At 42.5% G+C, this 21013-nt stretch overlaps 1 protein-coding gene across 1 annotated transcript in view; it reads right to left on the reverse strand.

Moving 5' to 3' along the window:
- CPNE8 (copine 8) overlaps positions 1 to 21013 on the reverse strand; it is a 315213-nt gene that overhangs the window by 36593 nt on the left and 257607 nt on the right. Inside the window, exons 14-16 of the mRNA XM_083182933.1 lie at positions 3007 to 3053; positions 2225 to 2406; positions 762 to 889 (exon numbers count right to left, since the gene is read on the reverse strand). Of these exons, the coding sequence (XP_083039059.1) occupies positions 762 to 889; positions 2225 to 2406; positions 3007 to 3053 (357 nt within the window). The remainder of the gene's footprint in view (positions 1 to 761; positions 890 to 2224; positions 2407 to 3006; positions 3054 to 21013) is intronic.

Consider the following 21013-nt stretch of genomic DNA (forward strand, 5'->3'; position numbering starts at 1 on the left):
CGTCACTGAACATAAGAATAGCAGCACAAAATTCTTATTTTATTTATTGGTGGAGTAGGCACACTTGGCCTAGGGGTCCTGTGAAAAAATGTGTAGAGACTTTAGAAAGGATTCGGTATGAAATACCGACATTTAAAATCCCGACAGGGTCAAAATCCCGACATATAGAATGTACAGGTGAAACAGTCTACATGCCTTTTGGTCGACAGGTGCGAGGTTGACATGGGTTTTTTCACTGTTTTTTGACCCGAATGTCGACACCGTCGACATGGACACAATTGCAAGTGAACCGCAGCCGCTCGCTATGCTTTGGGCACGGTGCCTCGCTGCGCTCGGCACACTATTTTATTCTCCCACCATGCCGTAGTGGATGGTAGGGCATGAAATACCGCCTGTCGGCACATGTCGGTTCAAAAAACAGTGAAAAAGCCCATGTCGACCGAAAGGCATGTAGACTGTTTCACTTGTACATTCTATATGTCGAGATTTTGACCCTGTCGGGATTTTGACCCTGCCGGGATTTTAAATGTTGGGATTTTGTCCATGTCGGGATTTTGTCCATGTCGGGATTTTGACCCTGTCGGGATTTTGACTGCATCCCTTTAGAAACTACTGGCTTTGTATCCATCCAAACACACATTACAATTGAATGTGAAGCAACTGTATACAGTATACTGTAATTGTTTTTACTGAAATAAAAAAATATTCTCAACATGATAAGCTACATGGTTGATAAAAACATTAGATGATTATTTATTTACCTTGCCACGTGATTAATAACTGGAGCAAAGTTGGTTGGTCCATATAGCTGTACACTTTTCAAGCTTCTATAATAGGCTTCCATCACTCCATCTATTCCTTGGCAGTATGGGTTCTGTGGATTACCATTCTGTACCGCAAATAGAAGAATATAGAATATTTATTGCATCGTATGCTTAAGACCTGCCATCGGCTACAGTCATTTGTTATTTTATAATACATTAAAAACATGAATTTGTGGGGTAGATTTAGAGCACATTTGAGGGCTGAATTTAAACAGGTAATAGTAAAGTAAGGTCAGGGTCTTCAGGTTAATATATCGCTACAACTTTCTCGTATATGCAGCCATCATTAGCTTTTTGTTTGCGTACCTGATATGGCGCTACTAAAATTTGAAACTAATGTTCCCTGTATGATACTAGACTTAGCTTTAAGCATAATTAGCCCACAGTTCTCAAAAAATTATTCAATGGAGCAAAAACTTGAGTATCTGAATAGCTTGCCTAATTCTCAAAGTGAAAGGTAATGATTGGCAATATACTCAATTCAAGTTTAAATAAATAATGTAGTCACACACCATTCAACACCTTAAAAATGTCATAGAGTGAATGGGAGTGTGGGTGCACCATCCTTGACCCAACCTTCTTCTCATCATATGTCATTTGTAGAGGCATTGGGGTAACTTTACTAAGGTCGGCCATATACGGCAGATCCCGGTACGAACAGAGAATTTACAATCCTAGCGTATTCTCAGGTTTTGTATTTGGCGATGTTGTAGCCATTTGTATTAGGGAAATACATACTAGCCACTAGCATCGTACGGATCTGTCGGATCCATGTGATGCTGGCCTGTGTAAAAAAAAAATAGAAGAAATAATTGAAAAAAACTGACGTGCAGTCCCCCTACCTGGCAATAACCAGCCTCAGGCTCTTTGAGGGGGGGAAGAATCTGGGGTCCCCCTGTATTTCTATAACCAGCACCAGGGTACACTTTTTATACAAGGCCCCCTGGCCAAAGCATTAACCTTTGGCTGGTCACCCTGGCCAATAAAGAGGTCGTCCCCCCCCCCCCTCCAGGGCAACCCCGGAAATAAATGTGTAAGATTAAGAATAATAAACATTGGGTTTTTTTGTGGAACTACAAGTCTCAGCAAGCCTCCCCGCATGCAGGGATTTGGAGAACAACAAGTCCCACCATGCAGGCAGTAATCGGCCTGCTGGGTCTTCAACAAAATAATGTCCAAATAAATGACACACACACAGAAAAATAAAAGTTTAATACAAACTACAAATCACCCATCCATACGTACCTATAGGGTCCACTGTAGGCCTTTCCTCTTCTCCATGTAGAATCCATAGGGTACCTTCTACAGCATTTTCATATTGGCAGGTTGCCAATATGAGGTTTTGTTGTCCTTTTACCATGTTACATATGAACATGAGTAGAAAGAATAAAATAACTTACCAAAGCAAATTCATGACATACTCTTCCATCAGGTGGCAACTTTGCTCCAAACCCTAATGCAGGAAACATTTTATCGCTATCATAATCCTGAATAATTTCTCCAACGGCTTTTAGTGCCATGCCATATGCATTCAGCTGATAAGGATTCATATAGTGCAGAGAGGTGGGTTGTGCAGGGTTTCCTGTTTGACAATATACAAAAATATGTTGCTTGTTTTCAGAGATAGATAAATAGTACACAATAATGTATTTACTCAGCTGTTCATATTGTATGTGATTTAAGTTATTTATTAAGAACCATCCAATTTCTAGCATGCAAACATTTTTATCATTTGTAATTTGCACTAGATCATGGCTATGATCTGACAACAGTCATTTGAATCTGATGTCTATGTACTTTAACATGTTTATGGGTACATTACATTAATACAGTCATTTCTTTATAGTCTTTATTTCAAAGTTTTAATTTTCTTGGATTCGTTTTTTCTATCTTTTGGTAACAATTTAAGAAAACTTTAATGTACTTTTCTCTCAAGATCAAATCAAGGCTATTTTGATCAGGACCCCTAAAAGACACTGGTCCCATAGGCTGGGGCCTACTCTATTACACTTGGTGCCAGATTACCAAATAGGTAAAGAAAGTATTAAAACAGCATTTTTTATTCAAACATTATGCTGGTTGCTCATACACAACAATATCTAAATTTCTTTTTTAATGTAAATGAATATATGATATTCTAAAAAGATATAAACCACTTAATACATGGCATCGCTATACTTACCATTTGATGCTGTGAAATCAATTGCAACTGTAAAATTAATTTGTGTCCTATTGATAAAAGACAAATAAAAGTTTTGGTTATGGGTAATATAATTTTTCTATATAAAGTGAGTTTTAAATATTGACATTAAATATAACTGACAGATTTATTACATAATACTAAAATTGATTTAGTCACATAAGATCCATATAAAGATTAAGAATTTCCTATGTTCCTGTGACTGTCAAATCAACCACCATAAAAAGCCGCAATTCACTCTGAATGTTCAGTCCCTACATATCAGCGGCACACTTCCCACATATTGGCGGCAAGTACAGATTACAGTATATAGTAGTTACAATCCTTCATGTCATGTTTCATGATAAACAGAGATGACACTCTATAATGACAGTTGCAAGGTGATTGTGCGCTATGGGAATCTTGTCCAACATAATCTCTCTTGAAGGTTGTATATACTGTATCTTCTAAATCTCATTATTGAGGATGAACCTGGTCTATGTGGGTGAACAATACATTCTTGGGACTCTATTTAGCATTATATGTACTGTATTCAGCTCACACTGGACACACTGCACCCATTTTTTTTAATACTTGCCCTCTGGATTACCACAATGCCAGCCACAGAACTGCTTAAATCCCAGGAAAAAATGTTTGCTGTGCACTAGAGTGCTCAGACCCTACAGCGCCATCCTGCTGCACTATGAAAATCACTCAAAAATGGCCTCTGCACCATATTTTTGAAGATCTGCGCATGCACAGTAAGGTTGGAGCACTCTAGTGCTCAGACTCCTACAGCATGGCTCTGGTGCCGGCAGAGAGGAGGGGGCCCGGAAGGAGGAATCTGCAAGCATGCCTCCTCCTCTCTTAAAATGCTCCTAACTCTATATACTGTAAGACAGTATTAAAGTATATGAGGATATACTTTAAGTAAATGAGCTAATGGTGGCACATAAAACTGTATGAAAGTACATGAAGCTATGAGGTGGCCTTTACGCTATATGGGTTGCGGTGATACAGGCTCATGTTTAAAAAGCCTCGAAAGCTTACCACGCGAGGAAAAGGTTGGTAACCTTGAACTTTTAATCCATAGCTAATCAATTATCCCTTTTTTCACACTGTAAAAATTGCGGCTAATATGTGTTACTCCATAGGTTCTGGAATAAGTACCTGGAGCTATGGGTTAATGCGTTCTTAGCACAGTAGGTGTATAAGGGCACCTACTGCGGATTTCTGTTTGAGCTAAAAAAAAAGTCAGGAGCAAGAAGAGTTTCAGTGGTAAAGGTGTTAATAAACCTTTTTATGGATGAGATACAGTAGACTGGTTTTGCAGTGTAAATGATTGTCACTTTAAAAAAACTGGAGATTTCTTACCAAATCTCTCACTTTCTGAATCTCTCATCCTATTAAATTTCACCCCAAGTGTTTTCAGGAAGTACAGAGGTCAGAATGTTGCTAGGAAACTGTAATCAACCAGCTATTTATATAACTGGCAGTAAGCTTCTTTTGTACATTGATTGTTTGCCAATATAGTTGGAGTAGAGCCAAAACCAATGGTTAGTAAATTTACCACCGAGTGTTCTTATTATATGTGCATTTATACACTTGTTAACACTGCTGTAATGCAAAAACTGTTGAAATGTGTTGATTATATAAGCCTATAACCTAACCATATTGTAAATGTTAACACTAGGACAATGTCAACTTTTCCACTGTTGACACCTTTCTGACCTTTTTATGTGAACATTTGAATATTGGAATTATGATTAGCAGACTACTGAGAAACCTGGTCAAACTTCTTTCTGTTACCAGTGAATCTTACATATAGATCACACTTTTCAGTGTTTCTTACATATGGACTTTCACACTGCTCCATGGGGAAGGGGGGAGCTAGGCCAGTACAACTAAGATCGGGTGGGTAGTGTGGTGGCATAGCTGTGTGATCGTAACTGTTCAGTGCCCATATTACAAGCATTGTAAAACAGGGGATAAGCCATGATGATGTGTTTCAGCCCAAATCACGTCACTGGCCTTACTGGACAACCCACTTTTCAAGGACAGCTGCAGGGGGAGTATTGGGGTGCAGAAGGCAGGATCCAGCAGACTTGCCTACCTATCCATGGGGGGGGAGCACCACTCGATTTTTGGGAGCCTCCCAGACAATACAACAAGTATGATATAGATGTGTTTAAAGTATATAACAGGATAAATCATGCCTTTTGATAGAAGTGTGTTTTATAGAAGACTGGTGTGTTTAGACCATATGAATATTTCTGCAACTACATTTTTTCTACGCAATTGTGCTTCATAAACCAGAAACTTTTGTTTAAAGCCAACAAACATAGAGAGATTCCTATGACTTATTATGAGATGGATGCCACTTCATTGAAGGTGTGAAAATACAGATGTATCCTATTACACTGGGGCTTCAGTTGCACCAAATAGTCCGTCTTCCCCTGCCAGTGCCATGCTGGGCTTTGCAGTACTGAGCTGAAGCAAGAAAACATTGACACACTTTGCGTCATCATTCCGGTGTACAGCACACTTCAATGGAGAAATGAGGGGTATCTGGATTTTGGTCTACTCTCCTGAGAGCTCACAGGAGCTTGGTAGATTCATTTAATTCTGTCTTATAATAAACACTAATGTACATTCAGGTGTATGTACATGTGGTAGGGAATGTGGTACATTCTACACTCCACTTAGGCGGGGAATGACTAACTAGTCCCTGAAAGTGCAGTAGAATGTGTGTGCGCTATATGAATAACCTAATAAATAAATGATGAATACATAAAGTATGATTGCCAATGACTGTCTAAAACTTGATGTACTCTGAGTAATATACTTGAAACTGCACAGCCATTTTGTGCTTACCCATAATCCTGTTGATCAGCAATCAGACCCCCATTGTGTGCAGCATGTGTACCTTTATTGTGTCTCAGCTAGGGATGTACTGTAAAGAACTCATACTGCCCCATCACATTCTGCCAATACCAGGCCCCCAAAGATAGACCTTATACAGGTCTCTTATTGTCGCCCATGTTTGTATGTCCTATCACATCTTATTTGAATTTATGCAATCTGCTATACAGTAAGTGTCACAGGGGCACTGTGGAATATCATATGAATGCGGAGCGTTATATGTTTTAGGAATAATCATAATCCCATTCCTTCTTAGACCATTTGACATACAATATAGCTGCAATTTAACAATGAAAACTTCAGTGGTGAAGCTGATTGGTGTACTGCTTTCTAGCGTTACTGGTTAGCAACAGTATCGGGACTCCTAATGCATCAATACACAGTCTTGGGAATTTTGGTTCAATGACCCACAATCTATAGATTCGCAATGGGGACAGATGTTGTAGATCTGTGCACGGTTTCACTGCGGGCGCCCTTGGAGACTTGCATAATCTACGAGGCGCTTGCAGTGCAGGGGGGGGGGGGGGGGGGCATGCAGGGATGTTGTCCTGGGCACACCCAGCCCCTCAGCTCTGTTTGGGTGTGGGGTCCTTTAAAGAGGCGCTGCATTATTACATAATGACATCATGTGTGCAACTGTATACAGATGTAATGAGCAGATGACACTATTGGCAGACTACTGGGGTGTTTGAGGTGTCCGGGTGTGGGCACCAATGGATGTCTCAGGACCCAGGTAGCATCAGATTGTCACACATACTGTACATGAACCTTTAAATGCCAATGATTACCATACAATGATTTGACATGGTCAACTTTAAAGGGTATAGGTGGATAATCTTGCTGCCTACTATACTGGTGATATTTCTTGGTTAAAAAACTATACAGAGGGTGAAGTCACAGATCCCAGACATGGCTGCAACAGGTATATGCATCAGGGCAGCACAGACAGGTATTCTGTTCTATATTGGAACAGAATGATCAGAGTGCGCTCCAACTGTACCACCTAACGTTAATAAATATAACTCATGATTATACAATCAGTGATTTTCCATAGAAGGTTTTAGATTTTCAACAATGAGACGTAGACTTCGTTCAAAAAGGTATTCTCTTTATTAAAAAAGCCTTTTTTAATAAAGAGAATACCTTTTTGAACGAAGTCTACTGTACGTCTCATTGTTGAAAATCTGAAATCGGTACTTTGTTTCCTAGCATGGCCACACCGATTCTAATCAGGGGCATCGCAGGTAAAAAAATCTGATCGGTCGCATCACATGCGTGCTAAAAAATCGCATGCGATGGTCCCGACGCGATGCCCCCGATTTCCCATAGGGAACAATGTTAAATGCCTCAATTTACCCAAATGAACAGGGAACAATGTTAAATGGTCCAGAAACCCCCAAAAACACCCCAGAACAGTAAAATGGCCCCCCAAAATTAGTTAACGCCACTCCACGATCAAATTCAACCCGAAGCGTGGCGAGCGCAGCGAGCCCGCGAGGGGCGGCGGTACGCGTCCTCCGACCTTTTCATACCCCCACTATCCACGTCGGCGTGGAGTTGAGAATAGAAGCCCGCGAGGGGACGCGTTTACCTGTGAAGGTATCCGCGTCCCCTCGCGGGGCTCGCTGCGCTCGCCACACTATTCTATTCGCAGCTCCACGCCGACGTGGATAGTGGGGGTATGAAAAGGTCGGAGGACGCGTACCGCCGCCCCTCGCGGGCTCGCTGCGCTCGCCACGCTTCGGGTTGACGTTGATCGTGGGGTGGCGTTAACTAATTTTGCGGGGCCATTTCACTGTTCAGGGGTGTTTTTGGGGGTTTCTGGACCATTTAACATTGTTCCCTGTTGATTTGGGTAAATTGAGCCATTTAACATTGTTCCCTATGGGAAATCGGGGGCATCGCGTCGGGACCATTTAATGCTTATTTAGCCGCATGCGACGCGACCGACGCGATTTTTTAACTTTTCAATGCATTTCAATGGGAAATCGGGTCCATCACGTCGGGGGCCATCGCATACCACTATTAAGGGCACAAGATCAATGCGATTGTGGCCGTGCTAGGAAACAAGTACCCTGAAATCTTCTATGGAAAATCACTGATTGTATAATCATGAGTTATATTTATTAACGTTAGGTGGTACAGTTGGAGCGCACTCTGATCATTCTGTTCCATTGTTCTTTACCTGTGTCCTTCACTAACAGGAGGGACACTTCAGAGTTGCAGCTTGGTTTTTTACTCCACTAGCGCAACTCTTGAACCACCCTCTGCACATTCTGTTCTATATGTTCACAAATCTCACATAGCAACAAGAGGAAACACCAAGCACAGCAGCTACAGTTTGTTATTATACACACAAGTCCTCCAGATGCCATTAGTGAGGTGGGATTTTCACAGACTAGGAGTTGGAAAATGTAAGTACCTGTAGCTATAACTGAAGAGTATTACTCGATCAACTCTTTTCTAGGCTTTCCCTTGTAGTATTAACACAGCAGAGCCTAGAAAAGAGATGTTATAAGCAGTAAGGAGCTCTGAAGGCACAGATGAAGTAGACAGGACATGCGTGGGCAGAAAGTCCGATGACTGTGGAAGGCATCATTTAGACAGTGTTATCTACTGAAAGTTCATTTGTGTTTGCAACAGTAAAGCAAATGATACAGTGAAGAGCCTCTGAGGGAACGTATCATTCATTGTACTTCCCAAACTTGACACAGATCAATGCACATTGTCACCAACTTTTTCCTTCCAAACAGTTAGATTTTCTAGTAGATTAGCAGTTGAAAATGTAATCACCAGGAAAACAGACATACATATGTGTATGTCCAGAATCTATTATTAATAAATTATTATTAGTTATCGACACCTTATTACACAAAACAATTATTATATATTATGGATGTGCAATTATTTCATAAATGTACTTATTGGGGTGATTTAATAATAATAATAATAATAATCTAAAATGGTTTAAATTAAACAAATAATTTACAAATACGAATTGTCCCTAAATATTTACTAAAGATTTCATAATATTTTTTAATTACTGGTTGTCAAATTAATTTACTATGGAGGTCGTCGATCATAGTGCATAAGTCTGACCAGCATGCATGTTCCTCTATTATTAACTACTGTAATATACAGTACAGTATGTCCCCAATTAACTAAATTTACAAATAAAATGATGCACTTATCAACCATTATATTGTCCCCTATTTTATTATTTTGAAATTAACATTACGATGCCACTTACACTGTATTCATTAAATAATTGTGCCACCAGACATATTATTATTATTATTATTATTTATTATTTGGGGTCTTCATATACTTGATAAATGTGGCTCCCAATTATGTTCTAGATGGACAGTTAGCTGAAACTGCATACAAAATTACAGTGACATGCCTATCATCCTTACTTTATTCTGAGTGGCTAGAAATGCATTCATTGATATTCTACACACGGTTGGCTAGGATAAAGATTATTCCATTCCAAGCCTTATATCGCAGTGTCAGGTGTTTCATTTTGCCTATTTTGCATTATGCAGTTTAAAGTGTTTGTTATTAATCGGTACATTGCAGTGATGTTTTCTACAGAACTGAGAATTACTGATATACACAAGTACATCACATTGCCACTGCTGTTTAGAAAACTACAACTGCACTTGCTAGAGGTCAATTGTAGTAGCAGCTAAAGATAAAATAGCTAAATGCACAATAGCCACACAGTATGCAGATTTCTGCTCAATAAGAACAGCTCACAAGACAGAGATGCATGTTTTTTGATACGTTACTGTAAACAGAACAAAGGACTATAACACAAACAGATCGAGGCAGACAAAGAACATAGGAAATGGATGGAGCAGCGGCTGACCACAGAAATGTGCATCTGAAAAGCCCAGGCAACTGGGTAGGCAGGAAATCTGAATTTGCTCTGGATCCCCTAAAGCAGGCATGTCCAACCTAATAGGAAAACTGTAACAAGGCATGATGGGACGTAATTTGGACATGCCTGCCCTAAAGTTAACAAAATCAATGGAGTTTTTTTTTTTTTTTTTAAAGTGTGCTTGTTTTAACACCAAAATTGGATTTCCACCTCTTGTTTTTATGCACTATATGGTTATATTGTAGCTGGTCGCCGAAGAAACCATGACAACCAGGCATCTACTACAGCATAGCTATTACAACTTGGATACAAGTCACTTAGGGGCAGATTTAGTGTCTGATTTTTTTATCTCCGGCCAATCAGCTCCTAACTGTGAAGTTCCATGCTTTGTTTGAAAAATGACAGGTAGGAGCTGATTGGCCGGTGATAAAAACCAGACACTTTATCACTTCACCGAGCTTAATAAGTGTACCCCTTAGTGCTGTAGGAGCAATTGGGAATCGTAGTCTAGCTCTTTGATTTATGCTCTGTAAAGAGTTTAAAACATGTAATCGTTTCACACTATTTACAGTCTGCAGAACTTTTCTATATGACATTGCCAGGAATGGTGGGGCCTGAGAGGGTCCATCCTAGGGAGAAGGCTGGGAGCAATGAAAGGTGAGAAGGAGCCTGGGACAAGGAGGAGTCCCAATTAAAAAATAATATTGCTGGCGCTGTGGTGCATGCTGTCATGTGTTTAATGAAAGGGGGGGTGCCTTGAGGTGATAAATTAAGTGGTGGAACTGTGATGTGATTTCTCAAGGTGGGGGGGGGGGGGGCGGGGTGCTATGAGGGGATAATTGAAGGTGGGATATTTGGACCTTGTTGGATGCTGCCTTATTGTTGGTTGCAAAGGGGCTCCTACAACCGTTCAAGCTTCGTGGATCCTACAATTTTGGTCTGCCACTGACTGCATACCATAACTGTTGTACCTACTGGAATTTAATGTACTGCATATGATAAACTCTTACCTAAGGAGTAGTTTTTTCCACATATATGCAGTTAGTAAATACACTTAGAGCATTGAGTTTGTGAAAAGTTCAAATTATTCTCTGGCTTTGGCGCAGGGATTTTTTTAAGCCAAAACCAAAAGTATTTGCCCTTACTCCTAGGGCGAGATGTACTTAGCCTTGAAAAGTGATAAAATGGAGAGTGATAACCCATTCACCAATCAGCTCCTACCTGACATTTTTCAAACACACCCTGTAGCATGTCAGTTAGGAGCTGATTGGCTGATGGTTTATCACTCTCTATATTATCACTTTTCAAGCTTAGTACATCTTGCCCCTTGTCTTTCTATCCTAACGTTTGCCTACTCTTCAGAACCCATCATAAACAGATTGGACATAAGTGTCTCTATGGTAACCACATAAAACATTCCTGGTACCTATCCTACCTGGAGTTGCACTAGTTAATATATAGTAAGTGCTGCACATACTATAGCAGTAAATAGTTATGTGGTTCAGCTTGGCAAGCCCTATCTAGAAACATAGAATTTGACGGCAGATAAGAACCAGTTGGCCCATCTAGTCTGCCCCCTTTTTTTTACCCTTCAGGTAATCTTAACCCTTTTTAATCCTTATTTCTTTGTAAGGATATTCGGTACTTGTGAGTTATCTGGGCGCCCGATTTTGGGTACTTGCGATTTGCATGCGATATCGCATGCGATATCGCATGCGATTTGCTATCCGTTTCATTATTCATCATTACCCCACTATCCCCTTAGCGTGAAGCGTGGCAATCAACGTGAACCCGAAGCGTGGCGAGCGCAGCGAGCCCGCGAGGGGCGGCGGTACGCGTCCTCCGACCTTTTCATGCCCTACTATCCACTAGGGCGTGGAGTGAGAATAGAATAGTGTGGCGAGCGCAGCGAGCCACCGAGCCCGAAGCGTGGCGAGCGCACGCGGACACCTTCACAGGTATCCGCGTGCCCTTGCGGGCTTCACAGGTGTCCGCGTCCCCTCGCTTTGGGGATAGTGGGGTAATGAAATGAATAGCAAATCTTATGCAAATCGCATGCTAAATCGCATGCAAATCGCAAATGGCATGCGATATCGCATGCGATATCGCATGCGATCTAGTACCAAAATCGGGCGCCCAGATAACTCACAAGTACCGGATATTCATATGCCTATCCCAAGCATGTTTAAATTGTTCTACGGTCTTAGCCTCTACCACCTCTGATGGGAGGCTATTCCACTTACCCACTACCCTTTCTGTGAAGTAATTCTTTCTAACATTTCCCCTGAACCTACCTCCCTCCAGTTTCAGTGCATGTCCTCGTGTTTTATTACTTCCTTTCCTTTGAAGAAAATTTCCCTCCTGTACTATGTTAAAACCCTTGATATATTTGAAGATTTCTATCATGTCCCCCCTTTCCCTTCTCTGCTCCAAACTATACATGTTAAGATCTTTTAGTCTATCCAGGTAAGTTTTGTGATGTAGGCCATGCACCATTTTAGTTGCCCTTCTTTGTACACTCTCCAAGGTATTTATATCCTTCTGAAGATATGGTCTCCAGAACTGGACACAGTATTCCAGATGAGGCCGTACCAATGACCTATAAAGTGGCATTATTACGTCTTTTTTTCTGCTACTGATTCCTCTCCCTATGCAACCAAGCATCTGACTAGCCTTCCTCATTGCTTTGCTACACTGCTTTCCTGCCTTTAAGTCACTTGAAATAGTGACTCCTAGATCTCTTTCCTCCTCAGTAGTTTCCATTATAGTACCCTTGATACTATATTGAGCCTTTGGGTTTTTGAGTCCCAAGTGCATAATTTTGAATTTTTTAGCATTAAACTGTAGTTGCCATGCTCTTGACCAATTCTCAAGTTTACTTAGATCATCAGTCATTTCATTTACCCCTCCTGGTGTGTCTACTCTGTTGCATATCTTTGTGTCATCTGCGAAAAGGCATACTTTCCCTTCAATACCCTTTGCAATGTCACTAACAAATATATTAAAGAGCACTGGTCCAAGTACAGATCCCTGGGGTTCTCCACTGGTAACATGTCCCTCCATAGAATGCACTCCATTTACTACAACTGTCTGTTTCCTATCCTGCAACAGGTTCTTATCCATTTAATTGTTTTATAATCCAATCCCACACTTTCAAGTTTATTTAGCAGCCTGAGATGTGGGACAGTGTCAAATGCCTTACTAAAGTCTAGATATGCCACATCTACAGCCCCCCCTTCATCTAGAATTTTGGTCACGGAGTCAAAAAAGTCAATGAGACTTGTTTGGCATGATCTCCCTGCAGTAAAACCATGCTGTTTTGGATCCTGTAACTTATTTAATTTAAGATATTCCACTATTCTTTCTTTTAATAGTGTTTCCATTAATTTCCCTACTACTGATGTAAGGCTCACTGGTCTGTAGTTACTTGCTTCTTCTTTGCTTCCGCTTTTGTGCAGTGGAACTACATTTGCTCTTCTCCAGTCCTCTGGAACTGCACCTGTATCTAGTGACAGGTTGAATAAATCTGTTAATGGTGCTACCAACACATCTTTTAGTTATTTTAGTATCCTTGGATGCACTCCGTCTGAGTGCGTCATTGATTTATCCACTTTCAGTCTTGAAAGTTCTGTTAGGACTTTCTCCCTAGTAAATGTAGTTCCATCTACCTTATTTTTATGACTGTCCTTGCAACTTAACTGTGGTCCCTTCCCTTCTCCTTCTATAGTGAATACGGAGCAAAAGTAATTATTTAGATGATCTGCAATTGCCTTGTCTCCCTCCACCAAATTCTCAGTGTCTGTCCGCAGTCTTATTTTATCCTCCATTTGTTTTCCTCCTTTCACTTATATACTTAAAAAAAGTATTTAGCATAGTATCTAATTCTATGCTTTGATATAATCTGAAGTTTAAGACATTGTGTGACCTCCTCTGCGTCATGTGACCTCCTCTTCATTTCAAATCAATCAGAAAGAAAACAATACAGTATATCTACATAACATGCTTGCATTGCTTTATCTGAGGGCTCCGACTGGGAACTTAATAGCTCTTAAGTAAGTGGCACGAACTTAACTCTCCCAGGATGACATGGACACTCCCTGAGATATAGATTTCCCTGACTCCCTGATGACCCTATCAGCCAGGGCCAAATTAACAATGAGGCAGATGGACGTCCGGCTCTAGGCCTCCACATAAAAATATGCACAATGATGACTCTCCACTAGCCTCCAAACTTTCAAGCGTTCCCTGAAAACTCACCTCTTCAGGCAAGCCTATCATATTTAAATTCTACACGCATAACACTCAGAGGCACTTATGTATTATATAGCTTCCCTTCTGGACTTGTAACTTGGTGGGACTGCTATGCTATTACTGATGCCTGTCCTTGTGTTTCCCTCCTATATCCCTATAGATTGTAAGCTTGCAGCAGGGCTCTCCTACCTCCAAGTCTGTCTGTTGTTATCCAGTTTGTTTTACTGTTGTAAAGCGCAACGGAATCTGCTGCGCTATATAAGAAACTGTAAATAAATAAATAAATAATGATACCTAGTTGCCCGTACAGTTAGCCATAACTCAGAAGTATAAAATGTATTTCTAGTTTTCTTACATAAAAATTACATTTTTTCTATTTTTATTTGCGTAGGGAGACATTGTGGCTAACAGTGTAGGGGGGGGGTGTATACATGCCCACATGGCTCTGGTTTCATCCATGCAGCATTGGTCCCACTTTGCCACCTGCTAATAGGCCCTTGAACATTTTCTGCTCCAGACTCATGTAGTCTTTAATTCGGCTAGGCTAGCATATCTTATGTCCTCTTCAATGCAGTATGCATACTGTAGGTGTTCTTTTACAAACACCCTGAAATGCTTTGTCAGTGATAAGCATGTACTATGTGCAGTTATGAGTGGCATGTGGAGGGGGAACTCTGAATGGATATGTGTGCATGTGGGCACATTTTGTAGCAAGTGGTGCTATTTTGGATCATGTGACGGGCATGAGTGGAATGTTTTGTCATTAAGAAACAATTAAGGAGGAGTTTTAGCCAAGCAAGAGAGCGGATGCAGGGTCCAGGTGCTCCGTTAAAATCCAGCTAAATATCCTTGCCACTGCAGTTTGGGAACCCCAACCCTGCTCCTACGCACCCCTGTTGCTCCTCTGCATTTGTGGCGCTGATTTGGGACCTGGTGATACTGCGGTGACCCGTCCAGCTTGGTGTGTGCTGTCCCCTGGACTCCTCTGTACCGGTGAGCGGGCGCCATCTTGGAGGCTGCGGCCTGAGAGACGCTTCCCCGGCCGCCTCCCTGTTCTTTCTCCTGGGTGCCCCTGCTCTCCCTTTGTGCCTGAGGTGTTGGCCGGTGCCCACCTGGAGGACCCAGCGCTCCTGTGGGGGTTCCCCCGGCCTGGTGTGCTCCCTGGCGGGCGCCATCTTGGGAGCTGCATCCGGAGGTGCGCTCCCCCAGCCGCTGCCCTGCTTACACAAGCCTGCCAGCGATCGACTCCTGGACGGACAGACAGGTGATATCCTGCTGCTGCTACCACCCGTCGCGGCAACGGGCGGCTAAACTGCTGTCCTGCGTCATCCTGCCCTGCCAAGTCATCTGCTCCGGCTGCCTGCTCCGCTCCCTGGACCCTGGTACACGTGCATTGTGGTAGTGAGGAGGAGGCCGTGACCGTCTCGACCTGGAGGGCCCCGGTGTAACAGGCACCATTACATTTATTTCAGCTGCTCAGGCCTGGGATTGCCCACCTCTTATGTATATAGCGGTGTTGAATATGAGTCTGCACTCACATTAGAAGGGACACATTACCTCAATAGCCACCGTTATACAGAGTTCCTACTTACTCACTGTTAACTGCATTGCCATTGACAATCTGCACAGGTGCAGCTATTCACTTACTAAAAAGGCTACATTGCACAAGTATAATTTATCTACTGTATGTTCAACGGCTGTGTCTCTCTCCCTGACGTGCTGGCCGGGATTCTCGTCATTCTATACTCTCCTGTTTCACAATAGTGGTGAGTTCTGGCGGCGTGCTAGCCGCTGCCACCTCGCTACTGACCTGCTGCTTAGATTGAATTTGGGTCACATCTTTCCAGCACTATGGAGAGCCATATACAACAAATCCTGTATGCCATAACAGCCTCGACCCAGAGGCTTCTCCAGCTGTTTGACATTATTATACCAAGTTGCCTGGATGGGCAGTGCAGTGATGGGATTGTCCTGGACTTACACTCAACGTCTGACTCTGTTAAGCTAACTACGTCTGCAGATAAATATGCTTTCAGTCCTCCGATTTCTATGCCTGTGCTTATAGATGAGTCTCTTTGCTGTTACTTTCCTAAATGTCCTGATGAAGCCGCAGTCCCTTTAAAAAATACGGTGCTATCTTTTTTGACTGTACCTAATCCATACGAGCTGTTCACTATATATGCTGGATACTAGAGATGGGCAAAACGGATCTTTTCGCCGACCCGACTCGACCCGGGTCGGTCACTGAAAAGATCTAGATCCTTTGGGCGGCTCTACGGATCAATTTGTGTAAAAAAGACAGTTATTTATGGTTTGAGTTAGTGTACCATACCTCCCAACATGACCCTTTCCAGGAGGGACACAATGCTCTGTTTCTGGACTTCCCTCTTCATGTTTGATTGTTATTACCTGTGTGGAAACACCTTTCTTACCCATTTACCTGTTTAGAACAGGTAATAGCAATCATTCGTTAAGAGGGATGACCCAGTGTACCCATTTACACTGCCCTCTACCCAGGTCATAGTCATGTTCTACCCAGGTCAGGACCTGGGGAAACGGTCGTTTGGTCGACTGATCTAGGTCGACATTAGGTCAACAACACTAGATCGACATGCTGAAAGGTCGACGTGGAACAAGATCGACATGGTTATAGGTCAACATGAGGAAGGTCGACAGGTCATAAGGTCGACATGGGGATTTTCACTGTTTTTTGAGCCGACATGTGCCGACAGGCGGTATTTCATGCCCTACCTTCCACTAGGGCATGGAGTGAGATTATAATAGTGTGGCAAGCGAAGTGAGACACTGTGCCCAAAGCATTGCAAGCGATGCGAGGGTCCGATTCTCACTTCCAACTGTGTCCATGTCAACTGTGTTGACATTCGGGTCAAAAAACAGCGAAAACCCCATGTCGACCTTATGACCTTCCTCATGTCATCCTAACGTCCATGTCTACCTTTTCCCATGTCAACCTTTTCCCATGTCGACCTTTCTGCATGTCGACCTAGTGACTGTCTGACCAACGCTTGTCTGACGAACAATCCAGTTCCCAGGACCTGGGTAGAAGTCCCGTATAAAGGGACACGGCGTGTCCCATTTACACTGCCGCTGACAGGGGTCTGACCTGCTGAAGACCCGGGGTTTTGCAGCGGTGTAAAAGGGGTATTAATTTGCTCGTTGCCAAGGCAGACTAAATTTGCTCATTGCCGAGCCCCCCCTCCCCCCCCCCCAAATGAAAGTTAAAAGAAGGCCCCCTCCCCCTCCAAATTAAAGTTAAATGTACTACACAGCCCAGCAAACACAGATCTAGTAAAAAAAAAAAAAAAAAATGTGCACTGCCTAATTTATGTCTGTGTGTCTGTGTGTTCATACTTCTACTACACACCTTTCTGTGATACTACTGGTGAACTCAGGTGAAGCAATCTTGAAGTCACCAGACCTCCCTCAGGGCTTCCAGATTCAGAAGAATCTAGATCTGCAAGTGACACAGCAACAGCAGCAGCAGCACAAGCAGCCAATTAGAAGAAAATATCTCAGCTGCCAAAGGGGGCAGTGCTGAGCTCAAGCAATGCAATGTGCATTGTATTGTATGTAATGCTAAGCGAAACCGATCCGGATCACCATTTTGGGATCGGCGGCTCGCTCGTTCTTTTGATGGATCCGTTCAAAAGAGCCGGATCGTTCGCGAACGACACATCTCTACTGGATACCCTCCCGTTTATTTTAATGCAAGGTGGGGTCATGCTTCCTTTCTGACATTTTTCTTTAACGATACAGAATATTGGCCAGATTAGTGGAAATAGTCGTACCTACCTACCTGACACACGCTGACACTTGGCCGGACTAAACTAAATGAATATGCTAAATATACTTGCCGAACTGAAGCGGAGTTTAAATTCTGTTTCACCTATTTATTTATTTTTCTGGTATCCTACAGTATGTAATGCTTATCGCATTGTTTTTGTGTCTGTTGGGTTCAGAGGAGCTGCTAAAAGTAATTTGATCCTGCCTTATATTGCCCCTGTCAGGCATTCGTTCTGTTTATCCTTCCTATATTTGGGGGGGGGTTTAGATAGATATTATAGTGTAAAGGGTAGTTGGGTTAGCAAGAGAGGTAGGTTAGTCTTTTGCATGGCTAGGTTAGCTACTATAGCTGTAGGCCACTAGTCTGCCTTGTCCTGTAACCTATATGAGATAGTGGGGGGGATATCTTTAGGGATCCAGGTACACCTAAGTTGGGGATGTGTTGTACAGGGTGGGGGGATTTCTGGGCGGTTTGATTTGGGCTTATGGGGGGTGGGTTTAATTATGTTATTAGAGTTAGTGGGCTTAGGTCTCCCGACAGCTGACCAAAACTTTGTTACGCTTCTCATGTATAGTCTGGTAGTACCATTTATATTATTAGCCTGCGATTATGACCCATCATTTTTTTATTGATGTGTGTGCCCGGATGGTGCCTTCGGGCCACTGCACTATATCCTTAGCAGCAAAAGGGGATCAGTTTTGCCTAACTTAATTATACTCATATATTATCCTGTAATTGTTCAAAATACTACTTAGTACTATGCAGTATTTAATTCGTATGTCTCTGTCGGGATTTTGTACCTTGCTTATGTGTGCTATGTTATGAAAATGCAATAAAAACTACTTAATTTAAAGAAACAATTAAGAGGAATATGGCTGTATTTGGGAATGAGTGATGCGATTATTTTGTTTTTGTTTTTTTGGTACTTGTGGACAATCACGGCTCCCACGATGTGCATCGCATAGCAAAAAATCGCATCGCATGCGATCGCATGTGTTTTTTAACAGAAAAGCATCCAAATGCATTGAAATTAGTATCAAACATGTTCAATGGCCCCCAAATGTCAATTTTGAGGCTGTACACCCCCACTATCAATGTGAACGCGAAGCGTGGCGAGCGCAGCGAGCCCGCGACGGGCGGCGGTACGCGTCCTACGACCTTTTCATACCCCCACTATCCACGACGGCGTGGAGTTGAGAATAGAAAGTGTGGCGAGTGCAGCGAGCCACCGAGCCCGAAGCGTGGCGAGCGCAGCGAGCCCCGTGAGGGGACACGGATACCTTCACAGGTATCCGTGTCCCCTCGCGGGCTTCACAGGTGTCCGCGTGCGCTCGCCTCGCTACGCTCGCCACACTTTCTATTCTCAACTCCACGCCGACGTGGATAGTGGGGGTATGAAAAGGTCGTAGGACGCGTACCGCTGCGCTTGCCACGCTTCGGGTTGATAGTGGGGGTGGTACAGCCTCAAAAATGACATTTGGGGGCCATTGAACATGTTTGATACTAATTTCAATGCATTTGGATGCTTTTCTGTTAAAAAACGCATGCGATCGCATGCGATTTTGTAAAAAAATTGGTTAAAAACCGCAAAAATCGCATCCAATCGCATGCCACTATATATGGCATGCGATGGCATGCGATGGCATGCGATGGCATGCGATGGGAGCCGTGATACTCCACAAGTACCTTTTTTTTTTATTAAGTGTAAAGTATGGCCCTTTGCATCTAATGGTATTTCAGGTTGGCCATCACTAATCTAGAGTCCAAATTCTAAAATAACGTATACAAATAGCATGTTTCTTCGGTACTTGTTTCCTAGCACAGCGCCTATCGCATACCATAAGGCATACGATGGAATGCGATGCGATACGATGTTAGCCGATGTTATACAATTTTACATTGTATACCATCGAATTGTATGCCATTGTATGGCATATAAAATGGTATACGATTTTAAATTGTATAAGCACCCTAATGGGTGTTTTCAATGTTAAATGTGCCCCCTATAACATAAATAATTGTATAAGCACCATAATAGGTGCTTACAATGTTAAAAGCACCCCCACGCCACCCGTGCTATCAACGCCAACCCGAAGCGTGGCGAGCGCAGCGAGCCCGTGAAGGGCGGCGGTACACGTCCTCCGTCCTTTTCATACCCCCACTATCCACATCAGCGTGGAGTTGAATTTATATAGTGTGGCGAGCGCAGTGAGACACCGAGCCCGAAGCACGGCGAGCCCCGCGAGGGGACGCAGAATACATGTAAAGTAATGCGCTCGCCACAGTTCGGGCTCGGTGGCTCGCCACACTATATAAAATCAACTCCACGCCGACGTGGATAGTGGGGGTATGAAACGGTCGGAGGACGCGGACCGCTGCCCCTTGCGGGTTCGCTTCACTCGCCACGCTTCGGGTTGGCGTTGATAGTGGCAGTGGCGTGGGGGTGCATTTAACATTGTCAGCACCTATTAAGGTGCTTATACAATTAAAAATTGTATATACAATTTAAAATCGCATCGCATTGCATTGTATGCCATATACAATGGTATACAATTTTAAATTGAATACAATGTCATACGACTGAATATCGTGGGTGCCGTGCTAGGAAATAAGTACCTTTTCTTATATAGTATGTACATTTTATCACTGTAAAAAAAAAAAAAAAATTCTAAACTCAGCCAAAGCGCTGAACAATCAAACAGCACAGTTATAGCTGAAAGGTCTCTGTGATAATGCACTACTATACTTTCACCTTCCCTGGTCTCCCTCTTCTCTCCAGCATACTGTATTCACACTACTCTGTCTCCATTTGTTATGTATGTGTTGGAACTTATTTCTCACACCATTTTATTGTGAGCCATACAGTACAAATATCACAGCCATGTGTGAAGCGCATTCTTACTCATCTCTGATATAAATATACTTTACAAATATGAATTCTCTGCGCCTTGAAGTTCAAAATCAAGTTTGTGCTGTGCATTTATGTGAGGAAATCATGGGCATTATTGTGGTGAGAGAGGAGTCTGCGATAACGGACTGCAAGACAATTCAGGATCCTTGAGTACTTTATAACAGACATTAAGGGGAAAGCACACAAACAATGTATAAAACAAGAGGGAAATAGCAGTAGATGATCCTTTATTTTCATA

Source organism: Crinia signifera, chromosome 4, assembly GCF_055691185.1.
Source record: "Crinia signifera chromosome 4, ASM5569118v1, whole genome shotgun sequence".
NCBI classification, from domain to species: domain Eukaryota; kingdom Metazoa; phylum Chordata; class Amphibia; order Anura; family Myobatrachidae; genus Crinia; species Crinia signifera.